At 41.6% G+C, this 19,051-nt stretch overlaps 1 protein-coding gene across 3 annotated transcripts in view; it reads left to right on the forward strand.

Moving 5' to 3' along the window:
• The window catches only part of ppfia2 (PTPRF interacting protein alpha 2), a 167,832-nt gene that overhangs the window by 55,392 nt on the left and 93,389 nt on the right, over positions 1-19,051 (forward strand). The window contains exon 1 of one of the 3 annotated variants that reach the window (XM_061959631.1): positions 2,112-2,482. The exons of the other annotated variants lie outside the window; for them this stretch is intronic. Within the exon in view, the coding sequence (XP_061815615.1) occupies positions 2,402-2,482 (81 nt within the window). The 5' untranslated portion in view covers positions 2,112-2,401. Of the gene's footprint in view, positions 1-2,111; positions 2,483-19,051 lie in introns of those variants that run through there. 3 annotated transcript variants of the gene reach the window in all.

Genomic DNA, 19,051 nt, shown 5'->3' on the forward strand with positions numbered 1-19,051 from the left:
ATAATCTCGCCACACCTAGTGTGTGTGTGACAATCATTGGTACTTTAACTTTAACTTTTTAACTTTAACTATGTATATATATTTCCGAATTGGTTTAACTGCCACCCGCAAAAAAAAAAAAAAAAAAAAAAATCTAATTGATCCGCCCGACCCGACCCGCACGCGGATAAAATCTTATTTTTTTTAATTTCATCCGCCCGATCCGCGGATAATCCGCGGACTCCGCGGTTGTGCCCGCAAACCGCGCATCTCTAATATATGTATGTATGTATGTATGTATATATATGTATGTATATGTATGTATATAGATATGTATATACACTATATATGTATGTGTATTACCCCAAAGGGAATAAGCAGTAGAAAATGGATGGATGGATGGATGTGTATATATATATGTATATATATGTGTATATGTATATATATACATGTGTGTATATGTGTATATATATATATATACATATGTATGTGTATATATATACTGTATGTATGTATATGTATGTATATATGTATATATATATATGTATGTATATGTATGTATGTATATATATATGTATATGTATATATATATATATATATATATATATGTATATATTTATATGTATATGTAAATGTATATGTTAAAGTTAAAGTACCAATGATTGTCACGCACACACTAGGTGTGGTGAAATTTGTCCTCTGCATTTGACCCATCCCCTTGATCACCCCCTGGGAGGTGAGGGGAGCAGTGGGCAGCAGCGGTGCCGCGCCCAGGATTCATTTTTGGTGATTTAACCCCCAATTCCAACCCTTGATGCTGAGTGCCAAGCAGGGAGGTAATGGGTCCCATTTTTATAGTCTTTGGTATGACTCGGCCGGGGTTTGAACTCACAACCTCCAGATCTCAGGGCGGACACTCTAATGTATATGTATATATATGTATATATAAGTATGTATATATAAGTATGTATATATATTTATGTGTTTATATGTATGTATGTATGTATATATATATATATATATATATATATATATATATATATATATATATATATATATATATACAGTATATACATGTATATATATGTCTTAATAAGGTTATCCAAAAAATAGTGCTCGATACCGTAGTAGAGCGCAATATATGTATGTGTGGGGAAAAAAATCACAAGACTACTTCATCTCTACAGGCCTGTTTCATGAGGGGTTCCCTCATGAAACAGGCCTGTAGAGATGAAGTAGTCTTGTGATTTTTTTCCCCACACATACATATATATGTATATATATATATATATATATATATATATATATATATATATATATATATATATACATGTGTATATATATATATGTATATATATATATGTATGTGTGTGAGTGTATGTGTGAGTGTATGTGTGTTTGTGTGTGTGTGTATGTATATATCTATATATATCTATATATATATATATATAGATTTATACATTAATATATATATATATATATTCATATATATATATATATATATAAACATACTAAAACAATAAAAACAAATAAAAGAAATACAAGCAGATGAATAAAAATAAAATAGATAAAAATTTGTGAAAAAAAACAAAAACTCCACAATATTGTATCCACAATATGTATTAATAATATTATTATTAGTGTCTTATCACTGTTATATTAATTTAATATTATTACTGTTATTTCCATAATAGGATTACTATTATATACTATACTAATGTTTTTATTATGTTTGTGAATAATATTTTATTCTAAGTTTTATTAATAGTTTTGCAATTATTTGTATAATTATTTATGTATATCATTATCATTAGTATTTTATTATTATTGTGATCACTGTATTCTTGTTATTGTGAGTACATTTTTTTATAATTGTCATTACTATGTTAAGGCTATTGTTTTACTTATTTTTATTATTGTTGGTATTACTATTATTATTATTACTATTATTATTATTATTGTTGTGATTATCATGTTACTGATTATGCTTATTATTAGACAAGCTATAGTGTTCCCCCGCATCTTGTTGTTGGAGGATGCTCTGGCTGCTGATTGGTGCGTGTGGAGGGAGGGGGGAGGAGGAGGGATGAGCGTGTAGAGTGTGTTAATCCACGCACACACACACACACACGCACGCACGCACGCACGCACACACAGCAGGGAGCAGCAGTCCGAGCCGCGGGCGTCTCGGCAGCACAATGTTATCACCATGAAGCCTCCCCTCCGCTCTTCATCCTCTCCAGGCGGGTCGCCGAGGCTCGCTGCCTCCTAGGGAGCTTTATTATTTTTTAATTCTCATCGTTTTTGCAGCCTATATAGCTCCTCTTGTTGCTCGCCGTGATGCCGTGAGGGAGTGGACCGTCGGTTCCGGTGCTTTTATTTTGATCCCGGTGGGTTGCCGTGCTATCAGTACTGTTGGATTATGATTTTCTCTGACGTGAGCGCGGGGGGGAACTCCCCCAAGGCGCACCCACCCAACGGGACCAGGTTCTACACCTTCCAGGCAAGTGGCACTTTTCAGCAACAGGGCTTTTATTGTGAAATGTCAGATGCAATTTAACATCAGTCATGGGGCAGAATACAAATAATTGGTGACATGAGCGCGTGTTAAGAATAATGTGAGCAGCCAGTACTGCTGGAATGGTGTTGAATTATTATTTATCATATTATCAATTATTCAGTGTTTAGACTAAAATATGCTGAAAACCGAGAATAAAAACCGTTATTTTATACCTTAAGGGCGACTTTCTTGCCTTTAAAAAAAGTTCAACATTGGTTGGTGTAGAATGAGTACCTGGACTAACACATACTGGACCTTCATGTTTTTCTTTGGACTTTGTTTTGCATGTTTATGTCCGACATATTGATCGCGTTGCCTTTCAGTACCAGGGAGAGTTTTATCTATTCATTTTTTTTACTTGACCTTTGACATGTGCATACATCTTGAGTTACCAGCGCAGAGTCATATTGTGTAATGGCAGACATTTGCCTGAGGATTTTTAACTTATACGTGGACATTTTCGATATTTCTAAGTCAATTGGTAATTGTCGCTGCATTCTCAGGCGTCTGCAAGTTGCATCACCTAATACTGTCCTGGACATCTTACTGCTGCTTCACTTTTACTTTTTACGTTGTGCAGAAAACCGCTCTCACTTTTCAGCTTGACTTTTGTCACGCAAACATGGCCTTCTTGGAAAGAGAAGTCTTTTGTTGTTTTTTCGGATCGAACAACTGCGGGAAACCATGTTTAATATCATGTTTTTTTTCTTGGCTTTATTCACTTATTTATTACAAATTACAAAATAAATTATACATATATTTTTTGCTTTTATTGATTTAAACACCAAATAACTGCAAAACAAATTTTCCCTGTTTTTATTCTTTATAAATTAGTAAATAAATTATATATTGATTAGGTTTTTTTATTTTATTTAAAGTACCAACCAACTGCAGGAAGCCATATTTAATACCATGTGTTTTTTTTCATATATTGTTTTATGATAAATTACTAAATTAATTTTTGTTTGATTAAGAAAAAATATATATATATGTTTGGTTTATTTTTTTAACTAAATACCAACTGCAAGAAACCATATTTATGTTTTTTGAAATATTTTTTTCAGTTTTATTCCATTTATTCATATGTTCTTTATTATTGATATGATATATGTATATACATTTTTGGTGTGCATTTCCACCTATTTTTATTGCATTATTTTCAAGTAGAATACAGAGTGCAGTAAATTAAATTATTTTTGTTTTTTGTTTTTTGTGGTTGACGTACTCATTTTGTTTTTAGTATGTATTTCCATTTATTTATTATTTGTTTTAAAGATGTTTTAGTGAGGATCTGGTTAAAGGTGGTGATCCAGCATGTTTGTTGTGCCATTTTCCTAAAATCCTCCACAAATATGTTTTGCCATAAACCAATTTTATTTTATTAGACTATTTAACTTTACATTTTGCTGTGTATCTATGGTGATAAGGATTTTAATGTATATGCTAATTACCATAAATGCTGTGCAAAAGGGGCATTGAGAAAATAAAGAGGCTTGTAGATTAACTTGCCTGGTTTAGGTAAAGTTGCATTCAATTATAAATGGAATATTCCTGAATAACTTCCTGTGTCTTCCCATCATGCTTGAGGGTTGTGAAGTGTCAACACAGCTGGGTGGCGGGATCGAACAACGATCCTCCTTTTGATACTTCTGGCATGGAAACATGTTTGCACAGCTTCGGGTGTGGGGGACCCGGGGGGGGGGGAGTACACAGACAATAAATATGTTCATCATGTCCCCGAAGCGCTCCGCCGTGCAAACTTCAAACATTTCATTCAATTAGCTTTAATTGCTAACTTTTGTGGTCACGTGATTAATGGTGCTAACAAACCACAGAGCGGGGACTTCCAGTTTTTGGATTGAGGTGGTCTTTGCTTGCTAGTATTTTGACACGAAAACATGCTAATGTTCAAATGTGCAAGCTGGTGTCGACAATAACAAGAAGCAGGTCCACTGTGCTAGCGTCGCCTCTTTTCCACTGCACGTGCTCCTGGCCCTTTCCCAGGGGCCAAACCAAGTACTTAAAGGTGCTATTTTCAGTACTTGGTCAGTTCTATATGAGTGACATCCATCCATCCATCCATCCATCCATCCATCCATCTTCTTCCGCTTATCCGAGGTCGGGTCGCGGGGGCAGCAGCTTAAGCAGGGAAGCCCAGACTTCCCTCTCCCCAGCCACTTCGTCCAGCTCTTCCTGTGGGACCCCGAGGCGTTCCCAGGCCAGCCGGGAGACATAGTCTTCCCAACGTGTCCTGGGTCTTCCCCGTGGCCTCCTACCGGTGGGACGTGCCCTAAACACCTCCCTAGGGAGGCGTTCGGGTGGCATCCTGACCAGATGCCCGAACCACCTCATCTGGCTCCTCTCGCTGTGGAGGAGCAGTGGCTTTACTTTGAGCTCCTCCCGGATGGCAGAGCTTCTCACCCTATCTCTAAGGGAGAGCCCCGCCACCCGGCGGAGGAAACTCATTTCGGCCGCTTGTACCCGTGATCTTGTCCTTTCGGTCATAACCCAAAGCTCATGACCATAGGTGAGGATGGGAACGTAGATCGACCGGTAAATTGAGAGCTTTGCCTTCCGGCTCAGCTCCTTCTTCACCACAACGGATCGATACAGCGTCCGCATTACTGAAGACGCCGCACCGATCCGCCTGTCGATCTCACGATCCACTCTTCCCCCACTCGTGAACAAGACTCCGAGGTACTTGAACTCCTCCACTTGGGGCAAGATCTCCTCCCCAACCCGGAGATGGCACTCCACCCTTTTCCGGGCGAGAACCATGGACTCGGACTTGGAGGTGCTGATTCTCATCCCAGTCGCTTCACACTCAGCTGCGAACCGATCCAGTGAGAGCTGAAGATCCTGGCCAGATGAAGCCATCAGGACCACATCATCTGCAAAAAGCAGAGACCTAATCCTGCAGCCACCAAACCAGATCCCCTCAACGCCTTGACTGCGCCTAGAAATTCTGTCCATAAAAGTTATAAACAGAATCGGTGACAAAGGGCAGCCTTGGCGGAGTCCAACCCTCACTGGAAACGTGTCCGACTTACTACCGGCAATGCGGACCAAGCTCTGGCACTGATCATACAGGGAGCGGACTGCCACAATCAGACAGTCCGATACCCCGTACTCTCTGAGCACTCCCCACAGGACTTCCCGAGGGACACGGTCGAATGCCTTCTCCAAGTCCACAAAGCACATGTAGACTGGTTGGGCAAACTCCCATGCACCCTCAAGGACCCTGCCGAGAGTATAGAGCTGGTCCACAGTTCCACGACCAGGACGAAAACCACACTGTTCCTCCTGAATCCGAGGTTCGACTATCCGGCGTAGCCTCCTCTCCAGTACACCTGAATAGACCTTACCGGGAAGGCTGAGGAGTGTGATCCCACGATAGTTAGAACACACCCTCCGGTTCCCCTTCTTAAAGAGAGGAACCACCACCCCGGTCTGCCAATCCAGAGGTACTGCCCCTGAGTGACATTGGGCCAGAAATTAACTAATGAAACAACTATGCTACGCTTTTCACTTTGCTGCGGTCCCGCCTTTTGTTTCCGTTAGAATAAAATGTCACGTGACCGTCACCAAAATGTGGCGAGGTTTTTCTACAATTTCCTGATGTACTATACCACATAAAAGCCCGAAATATACACCAGTCGAGCCGTGAAATGCACTAAAAGAGTTCGCAGGTAAGCAGGCAGAAGTCCAAAAAGTGTCACTCTTCAATCGTAGGAATTACATGTTCCGTAATTTAGCAACCATTTATTCAGTGTGCTGCATTTGTCTTCACCGGAATAAATCCTCTCTGATGGGAGAACGTGATAGCAGCTGTGACGTGACCGTAAATACAGCTAAAGCGTAGCTGCTAATCTTCCTGATAGGACGTATGGCACAAGTGTACACCATACTTGCCAACCTTGAGACCTACGAATTCGAGAGATGGGGGGGGTGTATATATCTTCAAGTATTTCTTATATATATATGTATATGTATATATATATATAATCCGTTCATGAATGAGTATATCCGTTCGGCCACCGAGTTCAATGGAGAAGTCTGATCTACAAAATGTGCAGGCAGCATACCCCTTCCCCTTCCAGCTGTCCTGGATGAACTGCAATTATTTTTTCCAATCATTTTGGAACTTGCAAGCGTACTTCTTCTTCTTCTTACTCGTCGTCGCCATGATGTCTCTTCTTCGTTCTTCTGCTTCGTCTCTGTTTTGTTTTTGGACATTACTACTTGCCGTAGTTTTGAAGCAATGTATGATGGGGATCCGGATGTTGTGTGTCAGTGTATTAACGTGCCGGCTGGAATAAACACACGCTGAGAAATAGCTCCTTGCCTGCCTACTTTATGGGTTATAGATAAACCTATGGATAACGGAGACATATATAATAGTCTCCTTTTCAGGTGAGAGAGGACGCTAAAGGCAGTGCCTTTAAGGCACGACCCAAATATTGTTGTCCGGGTGGAAATCGGGAGAAATTAGAGAGAATGGTTGCCCCGGGAGGGGCACTGAAATTCGGGAGTCCCCCGGGAAAATCGGGAGGGTTGGCAGGTATGGTGTACGCTCCGATTAAAAAGTTGTGCTTTTCGTCTACTTTAAAGGTTCACAATAGGATTTTTGCAAGTCCGAGTCCATGGTTCTCGCCCGGAAAAGGGTGGAGTGCCATCTCTGGGTTGGGGAGGAGATTTTGCCCCAAGTGGAGGAGTTCAAGTACCTCGGAGTCTTGTTCACGAGTGAGGGAAGAGTGGATCGTGAGATCAACAGGCGGATCGGTGCGGCGTCTTCAGTAATGCGGACGCTGTATCGATCCGTTGTGGTGAAGAAGGACCTGAGCCGGAAGGCAAAGCTCTCGATTTACCGGTCGATCTACGTTCCCATCCTCACCTATGGTCATGAGTTTTGGGTCATGACCGAAAGGACAAGATCACGGGTACAAGCGGCCGAAATGAGTTTCCTCCGCCGGGTGGCAGGGCTCTCCCTTAGAGATAGGGTGAGAAGCTCTGTCATCCGGGGGGAGCTCAAAGTAAAACCGCTGCTCCTCCACATCGAAAGGAGCCAGATGAGGTGGTTCGGGCATCTGGTCAGGATGCCACCCGAACGTCTCCCTAGGGAGGTGTTTAGGGCACATCCGACCGATAGGAGGTCACGGGGAAGACCCGGGGCACGTTGGGAAGACTATCTCTCCCGGCTGGCCTGGGAACGCCTCGGGATCCCCTGAGAGGAGCTGGACGAGGTGGCTGGGGAGAGGGAAGTCTGAGCTTCCCTGCTTAGGCTGCTGCCCCCGCGACCCGACCTCGGATAAGCGAAAGAAGATGGATGGCCGTTAGATTTCAATCAATCAATGTATATTTATATAGCCCTAAATCACAAGTGTCTCAAAGGGCTGCACAAGCCACAACGACATCCTCGGTATAGAGCCCACATTTGTAGTAGTGTTAGTAGTAGTAGTTATGTGCCTGTTCCATGGATGACTGTTTCCCACTCAGATCCATTTGTTGTATTCCGATGTTTTTTATGCGCAGGTTACAATTTAATTTGGAGAATGTTGACATTTGGCGTGTCTACAGTCGTACTTGATGTCTCAATATGGGCCAAAAATGGCGTCTTCATCTATTTTGTTGACTTTACGACACTTTGTTTGTCAACTGTCAAACTGTAGTTCACTAGATTGACCACTGGGTAGAGCAACTTTTTCAGTGTTTTGGGCGTCTGGAAAGCGTCAATGATAAAAAAAAAAAACGACGTTCCACAATGATCTATTAGTTGTATTCTGATGTTTTTTTGCGTGCGGAACACAGGTCACATTTTATCCCGGAGAATGTTGCCATTTGGCGTGTATTTGATGTCTCAACATGGGCCGAAAATGAAGTGAAGTGAATTATATTTATACAGCGCTTTTTCTCAAGTGACTCAAAGCGCTTTACATTGTGAAACCCAATATCTAAGTTACATTTAAACCAGTGTGGGTGGCACTGGGAGCAGGTGGGTAAAGTGTCTTGCCCAAGGACACAACGGCAGTGACTAGGATGGTGGAAGCGGGGATCGAACCTGCAACCCTCAAGTTGCTGGCACGGCCGCTCCACCAACCGAGCTATACCGCCTAAATGGCGTCTCCATATTAAATGTTGATGTTTTATCACACTTTGTCAACTGGAAAACTGTAATTCACCAAATTGACCAAAAGGTAGAGCAACGTTTTTAGTGTTTTGAGGCGTCGAAGATGCAAAAAGATGGCGCTTAAAAGGTTTCACTAGGATCAATTGCTTGTAGGGTTGTACGATATACCGGTATTAGTATAGTACCGCAATACTAATGATTCATATTCGGTACTATACCGCCTCTAAAAAGTACCGGTCCCCCACCCGTCGTCACGTCGTGTCATGAAGACAAGCATGTTCAGCTGCGCACACACACGGAGTACTTGCAAGCAGACACAGTGTGTAGACAGAAAAAGGAGAACGGACAAATTCTGGTTTAATAACTAAAGATAAAGGTGAAGCTATAACACTGAAACACCCTCAGGAAGAGGTGCTTTAAGACATAGCTTGCTAATATCTATCCGCAGTCAGCATTGTAACTACTTCAAAATCACTCATTCTTGTCTCTATGGCGACTAGTAAAGTACATTTCTTACAAGTATCATCATGCAGGACATAGGTGATAGCTATACATGCTTCACTACACACTGCAATATCCCGGACTCATAGCATTGGATGTGTCACAACTGGTTTATAGTTACCAAAGTTAAGTCAAGACTTCGCTACGTCCGATTTTTATTTATCATGATGATCATCTTAACTTTGAACACACTGCACACAAGTGAATGAAAGCATACTTAGTCAACAGTCATACCATGTCACGCTAAGGGTGGCCGTATGAACAACGCCAACACTGTCATAAATATGTGCCATATAGTGAAACCACACTAAACAACAATGACAAACACATTTTGGGGAATATTTGCACCGCAACACAGCATAAACATTACAGAACAAATTCCCAGAATTTCCTGCAGCACCAACTCTTCCGGGACGCTACAATATCAACAAACGCCATTGGTGAATCTACACTTAACATCCACTGTAATTATACCAAGTACAATAGCGTATCTAGTCGATGCTACTATGATTACATCGATATTTTTTAGCATCACAAAATCTTTTTTCGTTTTTTAAAAATGTATATTATATTCATAAACTCAGGAAACATGTCCCTCGACACATGAGGACTTTGAATATGACCAATGTATGATCCTGTAACTACTTGGTATCGGATTGATACCCAAATTTGTGGTATCATCCAAAACTAATGTAAAGTATCAATCAACAGAAAAATAAGTGATTATTACATTTTAACAGAAGTGTAGATAGAACATGTTAAAAGAGAAAGTAAGCAGATATTAACAGTAAATGAACAAGTAGATTAATAATTCATTTTTTACCACTTAATAATTTTGGCAAAATAATAGAATGATAAATGACAATATATTACTGCATATGTCGGCAGACTAATTGGGAGTCTTTGTTTATTTACTTACTACTAAAAGGCAAGTTGTCTTGTATGTTCACTATTTTATTTAAGGACAAACTTGCTATAAGAAACAGATGTTTAATGTACCCTAAGATTGTTTGTTAAAAGAAAGCCAATAATGACATTTTTTGTGGTCCCCTTTATTTACAAAAGTACCAAAAAGTACTGAAATACATTTTGGTAACGGTACCAAAATATTGGTATCGGGACAACACTAATTGCTTGTATCCCGATGTTTTTGTGTGTAGATCAGTTTATTTCGGAGAATGTTGCCATTTGGTGTGTCTGCAGCCGTACTTGAAGTCTTAACTTGGGCCAAAAATGGCATCTCCATCATAATTTTTGATGATTTTATGACACTTCATCAACTACCAAACTGTAGTTCACCAAATTGACCACTAGGTAGAGCAACATTTTCAGTGTTTTGGGGGTCTGGAAAGCGTCTAAGATGCAAAAAGATGACGCTTTAAAAATTCCACTATGCTCTATTACAGTGGTTCTCAACCTTTTTTCAGTGATGTACCCCCTGTGAATTTTTTTTTAATTAAAGTACCCCCTAATCAGAGCAAAGCATTCTTGGTTGAAAAAAAAGAGATAAAGAAGTAAAATACAGCACTATGTCATCAGTTTCTGATTTATTAAATTGTATAACAGTGCAAAATATTGCTCATTTGTAGTGGTCTTTCTTGAACTATTTGGGAAAAAAAGATAGGTTTTTATTTATATTTATAAAGGATTTTTGAATTGTTGCTATTTTTACAATATTTAAAAAAAATCTCACGTACCCCTTGGCATACCTTTCAAGTACTCCCAGGGGTACGTGTACCCCATTTGAGAATCACTGCTCTATTAGTTGTATTCCGATGTTTTTTGAGTGCAGAACACGGGTCACATTTTATTTCGGATAATGTTGACATTTTGCGTGTCTACATGTGTTAGCATGGGCCGAAAATGGCATCTCCGTCATCGTTTTGGATGGTTTTATCACATCTGTCAAACCGTAGTTCACCAAGTTGACCACTAGGTAGCGCAACACAATTTTTCAGTGCTTTGGGGGCGCGGAAAGCATTAATGATGCAAAAAAGATGACTCATAATTAGGGATGTCCGATAATATCGGACTGCCGATTTTATCGGCCGATAAATGCTTTAAAATATAATATCGGAAATTATCGGTTTAAAAAATTATCGGTATCTGTTTCAAAAAGTAAAATGTATGACTTTTTAAAACGCCGCTGTGTACACGGACGTAGGGAGAAGGACAGACCGCCAATAAACCTTGAAGGCACTGCCTTTGCGTGCCGGCTCAATCACATAATATCCACGGCTTTTCACACACACAAGCGAATGCAAAGCATACTTGGTAACAGCCATACAGGTCACACTGAGGGTGGCCATATAAACAACGTTAACACTGTTACAAATATGTGCCACACTGTGAACCCACACCAAACAAGAATGACAAACACATTTCGGGAGAACATCCGCACCGTAACACAACATAAACACAACAGAACAAATACCCAGAACCCCTTGCAGCACTAACTCTTCCGGGACGCTACAATATACACCCCCGCTACACCCTACCCTCCGCCCCCCCAACCTCCTCATGCTCTCTCAGGGAGCACGTCCCAAATTCCAAGCTGCTGTTTTGAGGCATGTTAAAAAAATAATGCACTTTGTGACTTCAATACTAAATATGGCAGTGCCATGTTGGCATTTTTTTCCATAACTTGAGTTGATTTATTTTGGAAAACCTTGTTACATTGTTTAATGCATCCAGCGGGGCATCACAACAAAATTAGGCATAATAATGTGTTAATTCCACGACTGTATATATCGGTATCGGTTGATATCGGAATCGGCAATTAAGAGTTGGACAATATCGGATATCGTCAAAAAAGCCATTATCGGACATCTCTACTCATAATGCGTCCCACTAGGATCCACTGGTTGTATTAGCGACGCATTTTTTGTGCAGAACTTAGGGAGCATTTTATTTTAGAGAATGTTGACCTTTGGCGTGTGGAAAGCGTCAATGATGCAAAAAGATGACACCTAATGCTTTGCCTTGACCGTCAGATTTGCATTGTGGGTAAGCTTCATGGAGCCCGCTGCCTCAGATAACAGCTGCCACTCAAGTGCACACGTCAGACAACGGCGCACGTGGCGATGGCGGCTGGCTTAGCGCTCCAGCTGTCTCGCCTGCCCGCCTCTCCGGGCCGCGCCTACCATAATGGCGGCTATATGCAAATAAGGGCAGATTCACAGTTTGAAATGGAAGTCTTTGACCTTTTATTTTTCTAGCGTGACACACTGCTAATTGCAGATAGCGCCGCCACTGGTCTCTTGGCGGGTGTGCTCACACCGAATAAGGCTTTTGGCCTATCTTTTTTTTTTTTTTTTTTTTAAATCAGGCATCGCGCATTTAAAACCCGCCGGGCGGGGCAGACGGGGAATGCTGTGTTTGACCCACTTTGATGGATTCCACACCGATTAAAAGGATGAGTGAGCTTTCGAAAGCAAGTATGTGTGTGTACTGTCATGTCAGTATACCGTATAATAAAGGTCATCAATTTAAACTTACACGTTTACTTGAGAAAAAAATAATCAAACTGACAACCTGAACATAGGGCAGCACGGTGGAAGAGGGGTTAGTGCGTCTGCCTCACAATACGAAGGTCCTGAGTAGTCGTGAGTTCAATCCCGGCCTCGGGATTTTTCTGTGTGGAGTTTGCATGTTCTCCCCGTGACTGCGTGGGTTCCCTCCGGGTACTCCGGCTTCCTCCCACCTCCAAATACATGCACCTGGGGATAAGTTGATTGGCAACACTAAATTGGCCCTAGTGTGTGAATGTGAGTGTGAATGTTGTCTGTCTATCTGTGTTGGCCCCGCGATGAGGTGGCGACTTGTCCAGGGTGTACTCCGCCTTCTGCCCGATTGTAGCTGAGATAGGCTCCAGCGCCCCCGCGACCCCGAAGGGAATAAGCGGTAGAAAATGGATGGATGGATGGACAACCTGAACATCATAATATCACATAACATGCAATTTAGATCACTCCCAAATATTTTTATCAGCATGTCAAATGAAGTAATAAAACAGACCTGGGCAAATTAAATTAAATTAAAGCATTTCAATCTGGCCCGCCGGACATTCCCAAATATTTTTTAGATCTTTTAGATGTAAAGTGTAGTTGCCATTATGATGTGCAGTGATGTTTTCTAATTACCATAAACCTTGAACTATATAACGTATTTCAATGGTTGGAATCTGCGCTTTTGCATGATATTTTAGTGACTAGTGTTGTCCTGATACCAATATTATTTCTGTACTTTGATACTTTTCTAAATAAAGGGGACCAGAAATAATTACATTATTGGCTTTATTTTAACAAAAAATTTAGGGTGTGGCGGATTGGTACTTTTCAGAGGCGGCATAGTACCGAATATGATTCATTAGTATCGCGGTACTATACTAATACCCGTATACCATACAACCCTACTAGTTACTATGGTAATCTACGTCACAGCAGGTCAGACGAGGCACCAAGCAGTGGGGAGTGTTTCCACAGAGTGTTTCCAGAGCGGCCAGCCTGAAATGTGGGTGTCAGGGACAGACGCGGAAGGAGATTTTTACAAGAAAGTTCTAAAGCTTAGTGATGTATCAGATATATCAGAATGTAGGTGTTTTTTGTTTTTTTTACCCTTCACGTTCATATTTCGCTGTTTGTTGCATTTTTGTTGCATTTGGCTTGATTGTAAAATATGTCGATTGACGTTCATATGTTGTCAATATTCAGGGTTTTATCGTTCATAGAAATAAATAAAATTCCATTCCGTTTTTAAGGCGGTCTGTCATAACATGTTTAGCATTCAATCAGACTTTATTGTGAGGTTTTGTATTAGTTTTCCTAAAAATAGATATACTGGCCCCCAGACACATTTTTTTCTCTAAATTTGGCCCCCGAGTCAAAATAATTGCCCAGGCCTGTAATAAAACAAACAAAAAAAAAACACAAAAAATGTTTGGCGTAAGGAAAATTGCATTTTAAAAAAGTACAGAAAATAGGTTTGTGTGTGGTAAGTTGCTTTCTTCATTGTTAAATCACAAATAACTGAAAATTACACAGAATCCCCCAAAATTGTGCACAATCTATTAACAAGTCTCATATAGCAAGTGGTCTGGAAATATTCCTCGCACTAATCTCATACCTGCCAACATGAACTTTTTGACTAATTCTCACTTCCATGGCGGCAAAGATATGACATTTCTTAGACATACCATTATCACTGGAAGACGAGGAATAGCTAAGTATGCGACAAACCGAGCAAGCTGCGAGTAGGAAGTCATGGTAAACCATGCTAACCGCTGAACTAGCTTGCATGTAAAGTAGCAAAACAACAGAAGAAAAAGAGCTATGAACCAAAAATTAACAAGTACTGTCAAACCTGCGTTAGCGGTTCATTCATTCTGGCATGAATGGAAAACGGCAGCATTCTATTCATGTGAGCAACAATGAGCAGGCTCAAATTCAATAGCACTGTTCACTTCACAGGTGTGCTTGAAGCTCATCGAGAGAATGCCAAGAGTGTGCAAAGCAGTAATCAGAGCAAAGGGTGGCTATTTTGAAGAAACTAGAATATAAAACATGTTTTCAGTTATTTCACCTTTTTTTGTTAAAGGCCTACTGAAATGCGATTTTCTTATTTAAACGGGGATAGCAGGTCCATTCTATGTGTCATACTTGATCATTTCGCGATATTGCCATTATTTTGCTGAAAGGATTTAGTAGAGAACATCGACGATAAAGTTCGCAACTTTTGGTCGCTGATAAAAAAAGCCTTGCCTGTACCGGAAGTAGCAGACGAGTAGCGTGACGTCACAGGTTGTGGAGCTCCTCACATCTGCACATTGTTTACAATCATGGCCACCAGCAGCAAGAGCGATTCGGACCGAGAAAGCGACGATTTCCCCATTAATTTGAGCGAGGATGAAAGATTTGTGGATGAGAAAAGTGAGAGTGAAGGACTAGAGGGCAGTGGGAGCGATTCAGATTGGGACGATGCTGTGAGAGGCGTGTGGGACCTGATATTCAGCTGGGAATGACTAAAACAGTAAATAAACACAAGACATATATATACTCTATTAGCCACAACACAACCAGGCTTATATTTAATATGCCACAAATTAATCCCGCATAACAAACACCTCCCCCCTCCCGTCCATATAACCCGCCAATACAACTCAAACACCTGCACAACACACTCAATCCCACAGCCCAAAGTACCGTTCACCTCCCCAAAGTTCATACAGCACATATATTTCCCCAAAGTCCCCAAAGTTACGTACGTGGCATGCACATAGCGGCACGCACGTACGGGCAAGCGATCAAATGTTTGGAAGCCGCAGCTGCATGCGTACTCACGGTACCATGTCTGCGCATCCAACTCAAAGTCCTCCTGGTAAGAGTCTCTGTTGTCCCAGTTCTCCACAGGCCAATGGTAAAGCTTGACTGTCATCTTCCGGGAATGTAAACAATGAAACACCGGCTGTGTTTGTGTTGCTGCAGTCAGCCGTAATACACCGCTTCCCACCTACAGCTTTCTTCTTTGCTGTCTCCATTGTTCATTGAACAAATTGCAAAAGATTCACCAACACAGATGTCCAGAATACTGTGGAATTTTGCAATGAAAACAGACGACTTAATAGCTGGCCACCATGCTGTCCAAAAATGTTCTCCACAATTCGTGACGTCACGCGCTGACGTCATCATACCGAGACGTTTTCAGCAGGATATTTCGCGCAAAATTTAAAATTGCACTTTAGTAAGCTAACCCTGCCGTATTGGCATGTGTTGCAATGTTAAGATTTCATCATTGATGTATAAACTACCAGACTGCGTGGTCGGTAGAAGTGGGTTTCAGTAGGCCTTTAAGTACATAACTCCACATATGTTCATTCATAGATTTGATGCCTTCAGGGACAATCTACAATGTAAATAGTCATGAAAATAAATAAAACGCATTGAATGAGGAGAAGCTAAAGAGTCGGCGAGAGTTGTGGTTGCTCACTGATTCAACGTCATGTCACGCATTCAACCCGAGAAAGAGCTATAATGAACGCTATTTGTGTGTGTCAGTGTCACACCCCGGCTCGGGTGAAGGTAATGTAACCTTTGCAAACCAGACTTTCAAATCAAGGATGGCAAGGCACACAGTTGGTAACAGTTTACAAACATTTATTGAAATCCCAAAAAGTGTCAAGAGGTGAACAACGACAGAAAAAACAAAGCACCCACAATCTGTAATGGTAATAGAGGCAATATTAGTATCGTATATTATATATAGTACATTTATATTCTAAATACATTTCGAAGTTGCATGCGTTAAATAGGCCTATAGAATTAATCAAAATAAGCATATTAAAAATAATCAAAGGATAAATCATTCATTATATCAAAATACATGTATTCATAATCAAAGGTCAATAATCAAATATGTCAAAGTAAATAATTAATCAAAACAGATTTAGCAAAATCAATTAGCAGTCAACAAAACTCATTTAACCGGGTACAACACAACATAATCTCATCATCAAAATAATCACCTCAGTAGATGTTTGATGCATGGAGACCGAAACTCCTGCTCAGGACAGAGATCCTCCTCTGGCAGTGACCGACAGCAGACTGTCAGAAAAACAGCCTTTTCCAACTTAAATAGCCCTTAGCCCCGCCCACTAGCTGGGACCAATTTGACAGGGGGAATTAAGAAAACAGTTATTTTGTAAATTACACCATAAATAACCATCGCATGTGTAGAGCAGTCATTTTTGTACATAGTATATTCAGGATTAGACAACACAACTTTTAAATGTCCGGTGTCCTTCTGTAACACCCAGCATTTGAAGATCATGGTTCGACCCAAATTTGGCCTAATTAGTGAATGCAGGTGTGGTCACCTATATAAAGCCCTCAACCCCACCCTGACTCTTTTGGTCAATTGTTCAGAGCCATGGTGAGTGACAGGTAACAATTTGTTTGTTGAGCACATGCTTTTCACTGCCTAACAAGATTGAATGTTTGTGTGTCCATGTTGAGCTTCCTAACAAATGTGCACGGTTTGTGAGGAAGTCTAAAGGTCAAACAGTGACAGTGTGGGGTCAAACTGTCACAGTCAGCCCAACAATGTTTCCACTTATTATCAAGTATTTCACATTCTTAGCTAGAAATCAACCAGTTAACTAAAAAGGCAAGCTAACCTCGACAACATTGTGACAACATTGTGTTACACGCGCTCTTGCAGAGGTCGAGTGACTCTGTGGCTGTCGAGGAATACCGTCTCATTCTCGTGTGTCCTTGTTAGCGTCACCTCTCAGTCTTTTCAAGCTTTGAGTCAGCAGACGCCGGAGAGCACAAGCACGTCCTGTCACTTCCGATTCATCTCACAGCGCTCGTGTCGGATGTTGCTCGGCAAATGTCTTTGATTCCTCTGTGAGCTGCGAAGGTGTTACCTAGGACGAGTACAATTCCCTCTCCTGTGTGGTCCCCTCAAACGTTATTCGGGAAGAAGGTTGCAAGTTTCCAACAAATCAGCCAAGACTGCACCCAGGAATTATTCATGACAAGCCAACTCACTCGGGATGGCCCCACTTGCCCTGGAACAAGGTGGGCATCCTGCCTGCGAGCAAGGTGGCAACATGCCCAGGAACAAGGCAGCATCACTGATGAAGAAAAAAGTGGCCTCTTTACCCGGGAATTATGCAGCTAGACCAGGAACAATGTGACCCCAGATGCCACAGGATGGAGCCAGGTTGTCCTGGAACAAGACAGCATCTTGGAAAGTCAATCAATCAATCAATCAATGTTTATTTATATAGCCCTAAATCACAAGTGTCTCAAAGGGCTGCACAAGCCACAACGACATCCTCGGTACAGAGCCCACATAAGGGCAAGGAAAAACTCACCCCAGTGGGACGTCGATGTGAATGACTATGAGAAACCTTGGAGAGTCTTCCCGGTAATTAGACAACTTTTACAGGAATGAGGCAACCTCACTTTTTAGGAACGGAGTGACCATGATGCCATAGGATGGAATAACACGCCCAGGAACGAACCAAGATATCGTGGAACGCCCAATTACATGGCAAGGATTCGGATGGAACGTTTTCCTGGTAGTTAGGCAGCTTTGTTTCTTCTTTCGTATGAGACAGCTAGGCGATCTCGCTCAGCTCACTGTGTCAGGGCTCAGATTATCAAGGTCCAGGTCATTGGGTGGGAGAAAGGTGGGGCGCTCGTGGATAATGTGGTGGGCGGTCTGTTCCTCTGGTCCGCATGGGCAGGCTGCTGATGGGCGCAGACCCCAGGGGTGCATGTTGGCGTTGAATCGGCCAACACCCGTCTGTATCCGGTTTAGTATTGACCAGCTCTTGCGAGGAAGGTCAGCACCCGGTGGTAGGCTTGTATTTGGGTTGACTGAGAGTTGAGGGAGTCGGGGTGACTCCTGCCAGCTTCATGCTTTGTTTAAAATTAGGCAGCCTCACTTCCCAGGAACAATGTGACCGTGATGCTAAAGGATGGAGCAATATGCCCAGGAACGAGCCATTACATCACCCAAGAACACGACAAGGAATAACATAGGACATGTTCCTGTTAATTAGGCAGCATTGATGGTAATAACCTCACTTTTTATGAATAAAGAGACCGTGATGCCACAGGATGGAAGTACATGCCCAGGAGAAACCCAAGTTGTCCCAGAACAAAGCAGCATGTTGGAAAGTTGTCTTGGTAATTGGCCAGATTTGACAAGAACAGGGCGGCTTCACTTCTCAGGAACAACATGACCGGGATGCCACAAGATGGAGTAATACGCCCAACAACGAGCCAAGTTGCTCTGGAACAAGACCATGACATGACCCGAGACCACAACAAGGAAGAGGACAGCGCATTTTCCTGGTAATTAGGCAGCATTGATAA

This window comes from Nerophis lumbriciformis, linkage group LG05 (assembly GCF_033978685.3).
Source record: "Nerophis lumbriciformis linkage group LG05, RoL_Nlum_v2.1, whole genome shotgun sequence".
Lineage (NCBI taxonomy): Eukaryota > Metazoa > Chordata > Actinopteri > Syngnathiformes > Syngnathidae > Nerophis > Nerophis lumbriciformis.